This window comes from Erpetoichthys calabaricus, chromosome 5, assembly GCF_900747795.2.
Source record: "Erpetoichthys calabaricus chromosome 5, fErpCal1.3, whole genome shotgun sequence".
Lineage (NCBI taxonomy): Eukaryota > Metazoa > Chordata > Cladistia > Polypteriformes > Polypteridae > Erpetoichthys > Erpetoichthys calabaricus.
In genome coordinates this window covers 214,655,739-214,672,437 of record NC_041398.2, presented here as the reverse complement: position 1 = coordinate 214,672,437, position 16,699 = coordinate 214,655,739, and the positions used below count along the sequence as shown (strand labels likewise).

The window sequence follows — 16,699 nt, the reverse complement described above, 5'->3', positions numbered from 1 at the left end:
AATATTTTATCGAGTCCATTTATCTCGTTTAAAATTGTCCAAAACGTTTCTTGGGCAAGATTTAACATGTGACCGTTGCAATCTAGCTCCAGCCTGACGGGGCCACATGTTCTGGGTGTGCACCAAATTAACAACATTTTGGACAAAAATCTCTGCATGCCTATCAGACAGCATTGGTATCACAATCACTCTTAACCCATTAACAGCTGTGTTTGGTGTACTCCCAGACGGCCTTAAACTGGAGAAAGACAAACAAACTGTAATTGCCTTTACTACACTACTAGCATGTAGAGTTCTTGTTCAAATGGAAGAATCCCACCCCACCACACTTCAGTCAGTGGGTAACTGATATTCTATACTACTTGAAACTGGAAAAAAATCAATTCTCACTTAAGAGTTTCTGTTCAAAACTTTTTAAAATTATGACTGGATCTAATCAATAACATTTTAGAATAAGCTTCCATCTCAGGGAATAGGATACCCTTCCTTTCTTGTTCATTTTATAGAGTAGCTTCTCTCTTTCTCTTTGGTGAGGGCTGAATTTTGCTTTGACTTGATTTGTCACATTTGACTAAACTGCTTAAATTATTATGTTTCCAATTAAAATCAATAAAAATAAATACATACATACATAAACAGTGTACCAGTTCTGCAGATAGAAAGTTTGGATTCCTACCCCACATCCTGATTGAAAGCATAGGCATTACTTTAAGCCATCTTTAAATACACACTTTCATCTGGGCATCTTTTATACTTTTGGGCTGTTGTTAGATCATTATGCAGCTCGGCCTCATGCTTAAAGCTCTCAACTGTGTCAAACTGAAATAATGTACATACTTTAAAAAAAAAGAATTCCACATTTAAAAGTAATATAACCTATGCATTAATCACAGTACCAAGTTAACACTGCATGCAAGTTCACATTATCTAATGATAGTGCATAGAACAAATAAAAATAAGAAATGCAATGTTTTAAGTGTCACAAAGAGGATATTTTGGGATAAAGAATACATTTGGCCACCCCAAATATCACACCTATTGAGTAAATTTAGAATGATGAGAGGAGGAGTGGACAGTAATTGGTTGTTTATGATTGTGGTGTTGAGTGACAGGGTGATGGAAATGGAAAAATGAAGAGGTGCTGAATCCTTGAACTATATTTCTGGATCATCCACATCTTCTGCCTCTATCTCTTCCATTGCAATGAGTAGATGAGAGACACCAGATGCTGAAAGCAAGGGGTCAAATGAAGCAGCAACGGAAGGAGGTGGATTTGCTGCACAAAAGAATGTTAGAAGGCTGATCAGCTAGACTTCTTGCAACTTTGTTTTGTACAGCTGTTGGCAGCACTCAACAGGAAATGAAGCACTGATTCTCAGATTACATGTATTAAATGAAGTCCACCATAAATGCAAAAACACGTAACTTGAACCTCCATGTCTCAGGGGATACCTGTATTTAATTTTTTTTTGTCTCTGCTGTCCATCATACTAACATCATAATTTATTACAAAATTTTACTTTTGAAATTATAGTGGTGTTATCATAAATGGTATTATACTGTCCACTTCTAGTTATATAACTAAAGAATGTTTACATCTACTACCCTCATAAAGTTGCATGAAAAAGTTTGAGAGCCCACTTGAATTACCTGGATTTCTGCAATAATTACTGATAAAAATGTGGACTGACCTTTACATTTCCATAATTATCAATGCAATTTCCTTACACTAATAAAACTCAAATAACTGTGCTGCTTCTGGTCAATACTGAAAACAACATTTACTGTCCTGGCTAAAAAAAGCCTGGAATTACTTTTACTTAGTAACTGGTACACCCTCATTTAGCAGCAGTAACCTCATCTAAATGTTTCCTGTAGGTGCAAATTAAACTTACACAAAAATGATTCTTCCTTTCAAAACTGTTTCTCTTCATTAATGTTTTTGGGAATCCTTATGCAAACAGCTCTCTTCACATAATTTAATAGCATCTGTGGGGTGAGGTTTGAACTGTGACTTTGGTACTCCAGCACAGAGATTTTCTTGTGCTTACGTTATTCCATGGTTCATTTACTCTTGTGTTTTAGGGCATTATCTTGTTACATGACCCAACTTGAATTAAGGTTAGGGTGATGGACTGCTACCCAGTCATTTTCATGTAAAATTCTTTATACAATTCTGCCTTTACTGTTCTCTCTATGAAAATAAGCTTTTCAGATCACCCTGAAGCAGCAGCAAACTGTGATACTGCCTTAACAAGGCTTCACAGCTGGGATGAGCTTTTGGTGTTGGTGCATAGAACTTCTTTGCGCCAAACACAGTGTTCTGTGTTTCTGCCAAAGAGTTCAAGTTTTGTCTCATCTGTCCGAGGAACACTGCCTCTGAAACATTATGGAACATCCAAATGGTCTTTAGCAAACTTGAGATGTGAAGCGATTTTCTATGTGGTGTCTTTCCATAAACTTGCTCAACGCTTCTCAGGGTGGACACATCAAAAGAGACTTTGTCAACTTCCATCGATTTCTGAAGGTTTTTTGTTATTACCCTTGGATTTTCTTTCACCTCTTTCAGTACTGCTCCCTGTGTTCTTGCCAGAATCTTTACAGAATAATCACTCCTAAGAAAAGCGGGAACAGTACTACATTTCTCCAGTTCTCTTACTGTTGATTGTTTTTGCTATTCTAAAGGCTTTGGTGTTCATCAAATAAACTTGAACCTTTTTCATAGGGCTTTGCACCTCCAACTCATACCTACAATCTTTCCAACATTTACTGTGATTGTTTAACTTCATATTTGGAACTGATAAAAATCAACACTTGTGTATTATTAATTTAAGAAGACTGTGGCTTTTTATTATTGTGACATAGATGAGCATTACATTGTTATTAGAAAAAGTGCAGAAATCTAGGTAATTCCAAAAGATTTACAAAGTTCTCTAACTGTAAATATGTAAATACATATATAGTGCTTTACTATTACTTTTCTCATAAAATGAGAATGGCACATGTTCTTTTAATCATATATAATTGTTATTTCTGGCAGCACACCATTTTAAAAATGCTACCAACTTCCTTTCATTAGGTTTAAACCTATGCTTTACAATTACTGAATGTATTGAATTCCCCGAGTCTTACCACTTTTTAAAAAGATTAGCTAAAGTTCTGTTTCACATAACAATAATAATATTCAGCACTGCTGTAAATTTATATCCATCCATCCATCCATTTTATGAACCTGCTTTTTATGTTACCGGGTTGTGGAATAGAAACCTGTTACAGCAAAGGGGAAAGGAAGGAAACATCTCTGAACAGAAAGTCAGTTCATTACTGGCATACTCAAACACTACAGCATTTGAGAATAATAAATTACCCTGGCAATACATATATATTTGAGGTGTAAGAGGAAACTAAGGACTGCAAAAGAAACCCACATAAACAAGTAAGGAGCATGCAAATAAAATATAGAAGGCATCCCCACCCATTCGTGCTTAGCCACTTTGCCAGCCACACCGCCTATAACAATTATGTAAAATATGAAGACAACAACAAAAAGGGATTAGAAAACTGTACAAAAAAAGTCTAACACTCAACTACACATATTCAAAATGAAAAAGAAAAAAATAAAACACTGTGTTTCTCTGTTGCATGACATTTATTTTTCTCAAAGTGTGTACACAAGAACTGTGGACGTAACATTATTTATTATAGAAAATTTTGAAGCCTTTATAGGTGTTCATAAGCTATGCTTTCCAGGATGGTCTCAGTAAGGCTGTAGGAAAATCCTTCTGAAAAGGCCATGGCCATGCTGCTATGAAATGCTCACCCCATCCCCCACTCCAACTCTACTGATGAGATATTGTGTAATTGCTAAATACAGTATATGAAAGAGAGTCACAGTGGAAAAATACTAGGGGCTCCTACTTCAGGGCCATGAAGCATACCGTTTTCAAATTACATTTTTTTCAGTAAATGTAATTTTGAAAATAGCAAACAATCAATAAACCATCTCTGCTTTTTCTAAACTTGCTTTGTTCTGATCGAGATTTTAGATGCAGCACAGCATATGTTGGGAAAAACAAAAAAAGGAAGGGGCCAGCATGGGATGAAACATTAGTCCATTGCAGGGCAAACTCTCACACCCCAACATTCTCTCACAATGTTTCAAATTACAACTACTGATCAAACTTACAGTATGCTTTTGGACTGTGAAGGGAAGTGAAACTCCATTTTTTCAGGTTATTAAACCAGTATTTCTGAACAAAGCAATGCATGTTCTGTTATGAAAAATACAACCTACTAAAATGAGCAAGAAAGTCAACATTACAATTAAGTAAGCTTCTAGTATGAATTGGGTACTTTACAGTATATTCACATTGTCTTTGGGTATGCCATACCTATTTTCTTTTATGACCATTAGATCTTGTTCTGGGGAATGAAACATGATTCATGCAGATGTTTTACATATGTTTCATACAAAAAATAATAAGAAAATATGCAATCCAACACTTGTCTCTAAAGAAAATAGGAGTTTTGATTTTTCTGATTAATATGTTTGGAACATTCTATGGCACAACTGATTTGCTTGCTGGGAAAGTTTGTGCTTAAGACTTTAAAACAAATTCATTGCAAAAAAATGAATTCAAGAATGAAGGACCTTTTCTTTTGGTGCCAGAAATTTAAAATGTTACAAAAATGCAGAACTCCAAAGCATAAAAAAACAATGAAATGAGAAGCCAGTTTGGGTTAGTCTCTTATTGGAATTTCAGGAATGTGAGTCCTGGACATCTTGAACCACTTCAAGACAAATTATTGCAAAATAGGAAAACAAAATGGGAAAAAAGAAGGACAGAATAAAATAAAAGACAGAAAAGGCACACAATATTTATTATGCCATGCTTGAAAACAATAAACATGTACAGCTCATGATGTTTAACAACTGAGCCACACATTTTGCTGCAAAAAAATTAAAGCCTTAATTAGATTTCATGCAAATTATAATTATTCCTTTTTGTTTGCACTTCATTAAATATATAAAGCAGTATTCTTTCCAAAAATATTTTAAATATTTAGTATTGGATAAAAGCTTACAACAAAGGCCTACTTTAAAATGGAGTACCTTGCAACAAATATACCTGTGTGTCTGCAGGGATTCAAATAGACACAAATAAATGACAACTGATATAAATACATACAGACAAACAGACATACAGACAGTCAGGCAAGCAGACAAACCCAAACACACATACATATATTTAGAAGTACAGATACAGAAACACATTTAATAGTTTATGAATTAGTATCATGCTTCTTGAATGCAGAATACAGAACACATGCAACATTATTTGTGCAACATGCAAATCTGACACTCCTCACCATCAAAATCCAGTCCCACAAGTAAAAGCAAGAATTTTATTTTTCCTTCCCTGAAAGTGCAAAAAACCCTTAACCCCATTCAAAAATGAACATGTCATCCAGTACAGGCTAAAAAAAATTTAAAAAAAAGAAAAAAAAGAAGAAGAATATGAAGAAACAGGGTCATCCATGCTGATGATCTCATCTCTAGCACCAAAGAGGAAGACACATAAAAAGCAATTTCTAAAAAAGATCCTAATTCTTCTTTACATCCAGGCTGAGATATAATGTTTATGATCATGATAGCCACATACCCGAAATTGTGTGCCTAATGTACAACCATAGTGTTGGGGATGGCACTGGTCTGCGGGCTCCTCTGCAATTTTGGCTGCCATGAAGCAGCCAGCTATCTTTCTGTAGCTCAGTAACTGCATTGTTCATAAGCTTCACTCTGCCTCAAACCGGTTTCAGCTGGTTTTGGTCACCCCACATAAAGCCAATGGAAACCTGTGCTGCTGCACACACTCTTACAATACGCTGCTCAGTTTTTAAACACTCAAACAAATCTTCACATGAATAAAGATTTCATTATATTTCTGTATAAAACAAAACAAAGCATGCACTGCAGACACACCCTAGCAATATGTCTGTTGCCTGAAACGTATTTACAGCTTACAAAGCACTATGTCTCTACTTCTTGGTCTACAACTGCTCTAACCATACAAGGCCTATACAAAGCACAGTGATATTTATTACCTCATTACTAAAAAGCAAACAAAAAAGAAAATCAATCTAAACATCCAGAATTTAACCTTATGGTTCATTTATAACAAAGACATAAAACAATATGTTTGACAAAAAGAGACATAATTAGTGTGTCACATTTAAGGTGCGTGGATGTAATACAAATAAGGCAAGAGAAATACTTTTTGACTGTAAACAGATTTTCTTTTGTTTGTTAAGAAATCAATCTCTACCTCTGTCTGTGTTGCAATATTCAGCTGTATTATTTTGCAGGTTGCCTCTCCTCTTCTCCACACACCTCAGGGTTCCAGATACCCCATCCCCCAATCTTTTATCCCCTGAGAAAGCAATGTCAATTAGCATTGGCCCTCTGGCCTGCAGACAACTGGGCCTCTTGACTGTGTACAGAAGGTTAGTGCAAAAAAAAAAAAAGCAAGTAAAAAATATCTTCAGAGAAAGAAAAGGCAGGGGTGCACAAAGCTGTACCATACCCATATACAGATATGTGTAGTATATTCAAAGGTATCTTCCATAAGAAGCTGTCTTGAGTGTCCTTCTATGCATCTTCCATTTGTCTGCATTTTTTAAAACTGAACTTGTTTGCCCTGGAGTGATTTCTTTGCAGAAGCTGAACAGTTAACAGAAAAGAGACAAAAAAGGGGGCAGTGTTACACTGCAGAATAAGGCCATTGTGTACGTGTAAGCTGGAGGGTGAAGTGTCTTTTCTGGCAATTGAGGCACCACACTGCTGCTGTAACTCTATTTATGAAACGTATATATATATATATATATATATATATATATATATATAAATAAAATATAAAGGCAAATAATGAATCTTAGGTTGAAAATTAATATAAATGGAGGGAATACAAACAGGTATGAGAGCAGCTAAGAGGCAGCTCTCCCTTTGTTTACCCAAAACCTCAGCAGATTTTCAAAGTTAATTTCTTTTTTGAAAAAAAAAAAGTTAAAATGCATCTTAATACTGGGTTTACATCTGATAGTGTTTTAAAGCCATAATACACAGCATGAAGTAAAAGAACGCTGCTGCATACAAATACTGATCAAATAACTGTTTAAGGGTGCTGCTTACTGTTTGTATGCAATTTAGTAAATGAAGATCAGGGATAAGTGTATAAAAATCAAAATGATGCAGTGAAATAATGAGAATAAATATGATTTGAGTGTAAAAAGTTAATTCCTACATTACTGCCCAAGAGGTGGTGCACAGAGCTAAAGATCAATACCTCAAAAACTGGCTGAATACATACTAGCTTTAGTACCCTATAACCCTGTTGTACGCGGAAAAAAAAACAAACCAAAAAAAATGTCCTCCATTTTGCTTTAAAGCTACAGATCTGGGAAGCCATGAACACAACCTCCACTTGGCCATCCCCCAGCAAAGCAGCAGAAGCAGTCTCCCTGGAGCTCGCTGCTCTTATCAAGGCTCAGATCGAGGCCACACTGAGATGACTAGTTAACTCCTGTCATGCCTTATATTAAAACCATAATGTGGTTTCAGGATCTTCAGTAGAGCAGGCATTGAAATGCAGCATATAAAATTTTGAAATCAGAAAAAAATAAAAATAAAACCCGTCACTGCTCAAAGATTAAAATGAATCACATAACCACAGGTAACAAAACAATGTTTACCACAGAAGGCAATCTTTGTTACACATAAATCCAAAAGCAGTTAGACTACGCAGAGCCCATTAAAAGCTTTGTTTAAACTGAAAACTAAAATTTCAAACTCTTAAAACACAAGGCTCTTTTTAAAGTTAAGATTAAGAATATTTCACAAGCAAAGCATTTACCACACATTTTCCATTTTTAGTGTATTCAAGCCCAAAGCTGCATTTAGAAAAAACTATAGCTGTAAAACATACAAAGCAGCTAGCCTACTAAACTGTGATGAGAATATTAAGTAGTCATCAGATGATGAAAATTAAGCTCTGTGCAGAGGGCCCATTAATGCTCCAGTTTCAACTGATACAATGGTTGTGAAATGAAGAATGTTTATTACAAAATATTAACACAGAGAATATTTTTAAGTGATAAGGTAAATCCTTTGTTGGAGCAAGGTTACAGAACTGCATACGGTATTGTGTATTCACTGTAAATGGTACATAACATTTTGGCAATATAATCCATAAAACAAAGAAAAATGAGCGGGTAACTAGCTAGGTACAAAAAGATCTGTATTTGCATGTGCATGTCTCTTTGTATGTACTAATACACATTTATTTTATGGTTTAGAAAAGTGATTCTTAACCTTTTTTGAGTCATGGACCCATTTAAGAATTAGATGAAAGCTATGGACCCCTTCCCCAGAAATATTCACATAAATACAACTTTGCATGCAATGAATATAATGTACTTTATTTATTGAGATTCGATTGTCTCATACATTTATGACATACACAAAGTAGTATTAAATTTTAAAGTACACAATTAAAAAAAAAAAACACTCCTTTTTATGCAAAAAGTAATGGCCACTTATTATAATTATGAAATACAATCCTCTTGTGCAAATTAAAACAGATCTACTACTACTATGTTTTCTACTACCATTACTACTACTACTACTACTACATCTACTCTAAATCAACAGTACCGGGCTGTATAGTGAATATAAATGTTCATTTTTATCTGACCCTCACGGACCCCCTGAAACCCACCAATGGACCCCATAGGGGTCCACAGACTTCAGGTTAAGAACCCCTGGTTTAAAAAAAGTAAATTGTAAATACTTTCTTGTCATAACAATATATGTTGCATGTAATTTGATGAAGTTCATACAAATCTCTTATATATATTTCTCTTCTGGTTCGTCCTGCTTCCACTTCAAAAACGGTCCCGCCCACACACAGCCGACACGGCATTTCTCGATTCCTATTCGTCGTCTTCCATGTCATGCACTATACTGGCCTGCTGAACGTAATACATCCAACAAGTACTCGAGGTGCTGCCACAACGGTAAAGTTGCTTTACCACCCTTGCGGGAGCCACCTGTGTCTTTACAACAGCTTCTTACACAGCAAACATCAGAAGCTAAAAATTATTGTGAACACATTCGAGAATACAACCTTTCTCTAGCGTTTAATTCCATGGGTGCACAGATAACTCAACCTCCTGGCCACGGACCATACTGTTTTAAAATACACAGGCAAATTTATCACCAAATCTCTCCACTATATGCTAACACTTCTACCTCTCCAGGATATGGACAGTTGTATGTTTTTGACACAGTGCAAGCTACTAAAGTACGCTTACAAAATAAAGTAAATTCTGCATGCAGCGAAAATGTACTTCTCCAGCTAGATTCCATGCTCAGAACCATCAACCCCTTTGCTAAATCATACAAACACATGCATGAAATCGCTCAGTCCAATCCAACAGCATCTGTACGAATGGTTTTCAAGGAAACCCCTAGGCAGGATTTACGACGATACAATGCCCCGACATGTCACACCGTCATCACCATGTTGCAGTGATTTTCGTTGGAGAAGATGGCGAAACGCCTGCTGAAAGGGACATTTGCATCTATCCCATAGGCAACTCCTGTAAACAGATTTCCACGCTCAATATGAATTGCAATCCTATGGTTTACCCACTTTTATTTCCTTATGGTGACATTGGCTGGCACAAAGATTTACAACATGTTCCCGATAAAAGAACCGCCAAGCGAATAAGGCTTACTCAATGCCAGTTTTACGCATACAGATTAGCAATGAGGAATACATTTAGTATTTTGCACTCCAGCGGCAAACTATTCCAACAGTACGTCGTAGATGCGTATGTTAAAACAGAGGGCGCGTGTCTCAACTATCTCAGATTACATCAACAAGATCTGCGCGTCGAACTATCAGATGCACTGCAAGCAAACGCTGAAAATAACAACGTTCGTGTAGGCAAAATGATCATATTACCGCCCACATTTCCAGGAAGTTCAAGATACATGCAACAAAACTATCAGGATGCCATGGCCATAGTACGTAAATTCGAAAAGCCTGATTTATTTATCACTTTCACATGTAATCCTGCTTGGCCGGAAATTCTATATGCACACTGTGTCTTTCAAGAAGTATTTATTTCTTCTTGATTTCTGAATTCCTTTCTCACCGTCTTCCATTCCTATTCTTACACTGTCGGCTAGTATATACAGTGGGGCAAAAAAGTATTTAGTCAGCCACCAATTGTGCAAGTTCTCCCACTTAAAAAGATGAGAGAGGCCTGTAATTTTCATCATAGGTATACCTCAACTATGAGACACAAAATGAGAAAAAAAAAATCCTGAAAAATCACATTGACTGATTTTTGAAGAATTTATGTGCAAATTATGGTGGAAAAAAAGTATTTGGTCAATAACAAAAGTTCATCTCAATACTTTGTTATATACCCTTTGTTGGCAATGACAGAGGTCAAACGTTTTCTGTAAGTCTTCACAAGGTTTTCACACACTGTTGCTGGTATTTTGGCCCATTCCTCCATGCAGATCTCCTCTAGAGCAGTGATGTTTTGGGGCTGTCGCTGGGCAACACGGACTTTCAACTCCCTCCAAAGATATTCTATGGGGTTGAGATCTGGAGACTGGCTAGGCCACTCCAGGACCTTGAAATGCTTCTTACGAAGCCACTCCTTCGTTACCCGGGCGATGTGTTTGGGATCATTGTCATGCTGAAAGACCCAGCCACGTTTCATCTTCAACGCCCTTGCTGATGGAAGGAGGTTTTCACTCAAAATCTGACGATACATGGCCCCATTCATTCTTTCCTTTACACGGATCAGTCGTCCTGGTCCCTTTGCAGGAAAACAGCCCCAAAGCATGATGTTTCCACCCCCATGCTTTACAGTAGGTATGGTGTTCTTTGGCTGCAACTCAGCATGCTTTCTCCTCCAAACACGACGAGTAGAGTTTTTACCAAAAAGTTCTATTTTGGTTTCATCTGACCATATGACATTCTCCCAATCCTCTTCTGGATCATCCAAATGCACTCTAGCAAACTTCAGACTAGCCTGCACATGTACTGGCTTAAGCAAGGGGACACATCTGGCACTGCAGTATTTGAGTCCCTGGCGGCGTAGTGTGTTACTGATGGTAGTCTTTGGTAATTTGGTCCCAGCTCTCTGCAGGTCATTCACTAGGTCCCCCCGTGTGGTTCTGGGATTTTTGCTCACCGTTCTTGTGATCATTTTGACCCCACGGGGTGAAATCTTGCGTGGAGCCCCAGATCGAGGGAGATTATCAGTGGTCTTGTATGTCTTCCATTTTCTAATAATTGCTCCCACAGTCGATTTCTTCACACCAAGCTGCTTACCTATTGCAGATTCAGTCTTCCCAGCCTGGTGCAGGTCTACAATTTTGTTTCTGGTGTCCTTTGACAGCTCTTTGGTCTTGGCCATAGTGGAGTTTGGAGTGTGACTGTTTGAGGTTGTGGACAGGTGTCTTTTATATTCATAACAAGTTCAAACAGGTGCCATTAATACAGGTAACGAGTGGAGGACAGAGGAGCCTCTTACAGAAGAAGTTACAGGTCTGTGAGAGCCAGAAATCTTGCTTGTTTGTAGGTGACCAAATACTTATTTTCCACCATAATTTGCAAATAAATTCTTTAAAAATCAGACTGTGATTTTCTGGATTTTTTTTTCTTATTTTGTCTCTCATAGTTGAGGTATACCTATGATGAAAAGTACAGGCCTCTCTCATCTTTTTAAGTGGGAGAACTTGCACAATTGGTGGCTGACTAAATACTTTTTTGCCCCACTGTATGTATATATATATATATATATATATATATATATATATATATATATACACACACACACACACACACACACACACACACACACACACACACACATGCACACACACATATACACAAATATATATGATATCATCAAAGGAAGAAGAGGAGTCACATATTTTAAAATAGTTTTTTATTCAACCCCTACCAGGAGTCATCATACGAGGAAAATGATTACATATACAGGGATCAAAGACGACATTGAGCAAATGAAGAAGGGGGGCAGTGGATTAATAAGGTGGAGTTCACAGGGTGTTGGTCATAAGGTCTTATTTAATACGTGATTGTTCTTCTTTTTAAGCCTTCATATGCTGGGTTCATGTCCAAATGTCTGTTAATGGTGTTTTCATTTGATAGCCATGATTCAGCCAGCTCTCTGGCACTTTTAGTATTAGCCTTGAATTTTATTGCACCGTGTTCCAGTCAAATGCATATCCAGTGGAACTTTTATGTGCTTATATCAGAGACTGTGGGTCCTTCTTTCTGACAGCACTGCGATATGAATGAAGAATGAATGAAAAAGAACATCCACCCCTCCTTCCTCATTTGCTATATATTACTACTGATTCCTGAATGTCTAGTCATATTCAATGGATGATGACTCCTAGTAGGGGTTGAAAACTTAGGAATAAAAAAACTATTTTAAGCTGCGTAAGTCATCTTCTCCCTTTGTGGATTTCTAAGTACATATATGCAAACTGTATCACAGATCTTCGCTTTTATATATACATATACATATATATACACATACAGGTACTCGTCGACTTATGACCTATGCAAGTTACGACTGTTCGACTTTGGGATGCGTTTGACAGTTTCCCCCGCCAACTGTTGGCAGCGCCAGTCTCCCGCACTCCCAAGTCTCGCTACGCAGCAGTAATAATATACACAGCAGTGTTGCCCCATGTGTGTTTGTGTTTTGTTGTTTTGGCAATTTTCGATAATATACCCCTAACATGTCTACCAAGAGGAAATTGTCTGCCCACTCCTCAGCCTGCCAAAAAGGAAAGAAAGGCCATTGATCTAGACACCAAAATGATGATAATAAAACAGTATGAAGGAGGAAAGAAAGTGAATGCGATCGCATGTGATTAATTATTATTATTATTATATAAAGTTATCACACTCTACTGTGTCGACTATTTTAAAGGACAAAAATAGAATTCGTGAAGCTGTGAAAGGTTCTGCACCTTTGTGATCAACAGTGATTACGAAGCAACATACCGGGCCCATCCATGAAATGGAGAGATTGTTAAACATTTGGATAGAAGATCAGATTCAAAAGCGGATGCCATTAAACCTCTTTACAGTACAGTCGAAGGCTAGAAGTCTGTTTGGGACTTTAAAGGAACGCGCCGGAAAAGACTACAGTCAAGAATTTGTGGCAAGTACTGGTTAGTTTAAGAGGTTTAAGAAAAGATTCCAGTTGCATAATGTTCAAGTGACTGGAGAAGCAGCGAGTGAGGATGAGGAAGGAGCTAGTAAGTTTGTCGATAGTTTAGACGAAATAATTAAGGATGAGGGTTATCTCGCAGAGCAGATTTTTAATGTGGATGAAACAAGGTTATATTGGAAGCAGATGCCAGGACACACTTACATCCACAAAGAAGCTAAAAGCATGCTGGGATTTAAAGCAGACAAGGATAGACTGACTCTGCTGCTTGGCGGGAATATCACGGGGTTCAAGCTGAAGCCCTTCTTAATTTATCATTCCGAAGATCCATGTGCATTTAAGAATGTGAACAAGCACACTTTGCCAGTTTATTATAGATCAAACCGTAATGCCTGGATGAACCAGGCTTTATTTGAGGATTGGTTCAGTAATTGTTTCATTCATCAAATGCATGAGTACTGTTTGGAGAGAGGAATTCCCTTCAAAATTTTACTGTTGCTCGATAATGCGCCTGGACATCCACGTATATAGAAAAGAAGAGTATTCTTTGCTCACCTTGCAGAGGAACTTTGTCGTCACTTCTTACAAGAAAAGGCGATGGAAACAGAAAAAGAGGATGCAATATCGACAAGCTTCTGTTCCAAGACCACCGCTTACCCCAGGAAAGCAAACTCAGTCAGTGTCAGGTGCTCCTTCAATGTAATAGGAACCACAGCATAGAGAGAAGTGTGTATGTTACAACAAGTACACATGTCGTAAATGTAGGAAGGATGGTCCTTGGGTGTGTGGGATCTGTTAACATTTGAATCTGATGATTGCATATACCACGGAACTGACCTCTCTGTACTATTCTTTCCTCTGCATGTTGTGGAGTACAAAAGAAACACCACCATGCAACAAAATGTGGAGATTGGACAAGATCGGGAAAAAAAAAAAAAACACGGTCACTGATTACAACTGCAAGAAGGTATGAGAAGAATATGAATAACATGAATAATGTTGCATCAGTGCCACAATGATTTCCGAAATGTACTATACAAGTCATAAAATGAATTATTCAAAATATCATATATACCTATGTCTGTTTTTTTATCAGTGCGGGTTTGACATCATGGAGTATAAGTTGCGCACTAATTCAGCATGAACAGGAACACTCAATAAAAGTGAATAAAAAAAAAATTCAAATGAAAATGAGATACCAAGAAGGCAAATTAACCAGCGTTTGTGTGTCAGCCTTTATCCCTCCAGATTAGAGAATTTCCAGTTATGGTGGCAGAATTGGCACTCCAGCCACCAAAAAAAACTCAAATTGGTTTAATTTCATCTGAACTAGTGTGGTGCTGAGGTATCACCCATTGCATGGCTGCAGTCGGGTTCTAATCTGGGATTGTCATCTGGTAGGTGTGGCAATGCACTGTATCAGCGCGTGCTCCTAACCTATTGTCTCAAAACACCACTCACATCCACAGTTATTCCCAGTTTCAAATAAAAACTAACAGCATCAGATCTGGGATGGGCTGGGGTTTGGATTGTATCGTGATCGTGACAGAGAGAATGAAAATGAAAAAGAAAAAAACTTTTACAAGTACTACAAATTTACACCGGCTGTTACAGACACAAATCAAATGAATGTTTTTATTGTATAATATTAACAATATGAGCAACTCACTACTCAAAACGATAAATTTGGGAGGGAGCCAGGATCGATCTGGCGACTTCTTGATTACAAGTCAGCATGTCCCTGCTGATAGATCATTTGTCAGTTAGTGGTTTCTTTTCATGTTATCATTATGCCTTTTCAAACTCTAAAAAGGTACCGCGTCTTATCAAAACTGCAGGATAATTAAGAATGATTTCAACATTCCATACTTTGTTGTCATTTTATTGATAACTTTGGAATATTTTTCTGTAAAATATGTAAGAGAGCATTATGCATTCTTGTCTAGTTTTCCATTAACAGACATTTTCAGTACATGTTCTGACTTACATATAAAATCTAGTTAATAATGTGTTCCATTCCAGCACACTTTTTAATATGTGGTCTGCCAAGGACTGATTTTTTTAAGCCCTGTCCTGTCTGCTTTGAAGGATCTTGTCCCACTTTTGATCACTCACCACAAAATAAAGCCCTGGCCACTGTTTATTTCCTTTAGTTAAAACGCTATGATTTTAAGGTCAGCTATATTTCCGGAAGAGCAGATGAAGGTTTTACGAGACTACTGGCAAGTAAAATAAGATGTAACCATGTTTTAATAAAAAGCAAACATATTTTGCATAAATATACATAGACACTAACCTCATTAATTATGACGTAACATTCACACACAAATCATGTGCAGATATAATGTAAATCAACCCAGTTTTTCCAAGTCACCATCAGGAGTTGATACTGAGTGCAGAAAAAAGTTTAGAACCTTATGAAATGAGCAAATAGCACTCTGAATTCAATACAACTGAGCACAAAATGGAAAGCAATCCTGCACAGGTCGCCAGATCATATGGAACTTGATGGAAACCTAATGGAAAAAACTCACCCACACTTGTACATGCCAAGTCAAAAATTCTGAAACATTCTACTGATTTACAATTGATATTCTACATAACCTTGAGAGATTCAGCATTCACCTTCACTAAAGCAGAATGTGTTTTCTAAGAAACAACCATCCTTAAAATAAAAAAAATTATCTAGTTTGAAACAGTATGTAGCTTTTTTCCCCAAAAGCACCTCAATATTTAACAAAGCATCTTACCAATGTACTGTACATGATGTTTACAATTTTTAGCAACGTAGGAATATCAGAAAAGCTAAGAAACATGGGAAAAAAAATCAAATATTCCATTTCTCACATTATTACAAACAAAAGCTCAGAATGAATTAAAAAGCTCTGATAATGGATAAATACATCATAATATACTGTATGTAAATAAAACAAAAATCTGAAACACCCTTCTGGCAAGTAGTTCCAGTATATAATGAGACAACTTGACTATCACAGTTTGATGCCTTTGATGCCAGTGCAGGGTCATGTTTTGACTCATGATTAGCTGAATACTACAATTTGACAACAGTTTTAAGTAACAATATAATTATGTAATCCTCTTTAGAAAATGATGATTACTAACTTTGGGTACTGTGCCCTGTCGAATAATGCCATGAGTACACCCTCATATGCATTTCTGTGTTATAAATGACCATTTAGTTTATTCTTTAACAATGATGCATTAACTGCAGTGAACAACGTTCGTCTCACAATTTCTCTTTGTTTTAATGATTCTGAAATTACCACTTTTAAGAATATGTTCAGACATATTAATGCAATATTAATTTTAGTTTTGAATGGCAACACACACTTTAACAATAGATCCACTGAAAATTAGAGTCCCTTATACTCCATATGCATAGTTA

The 16,699-nt window shown here is 36.8% G+C and overlaps 1 protein-coding gene across 8 annotated transcripts in view; it reads right to left on the bottom strand.

Annotated features, from left to right (window-relative positions):
- The window catches only part of znf532 (zinc finger protein 532), a 145,178-nt gene that overhangs the window by 85,422 nt on the left and 43,057 nt on the right, over positions 1-16,699 (bottom strand). The window contains exon 1 of one of the 8 annotated variants that reach the window (XM_051927375.1): positions 6,327-6,653. The exons of 6 other annotated variants lie outside the window; for them this stretch is intronic. In XM_051927375.1, coding sequence (XP_051783335.1) covers positions 6,327-6,588 — 262 coding nt within the window. In that variant the 5' untranslated portion in view covers positions 6,589-6,653. Of the gene's footprint in view, positions 1-6,326; positions 6,654-16,699 lie in introns of those variants that run through there. One more of the 8 variants, XM_028802496.2, reaches the window with a different exon arrangement.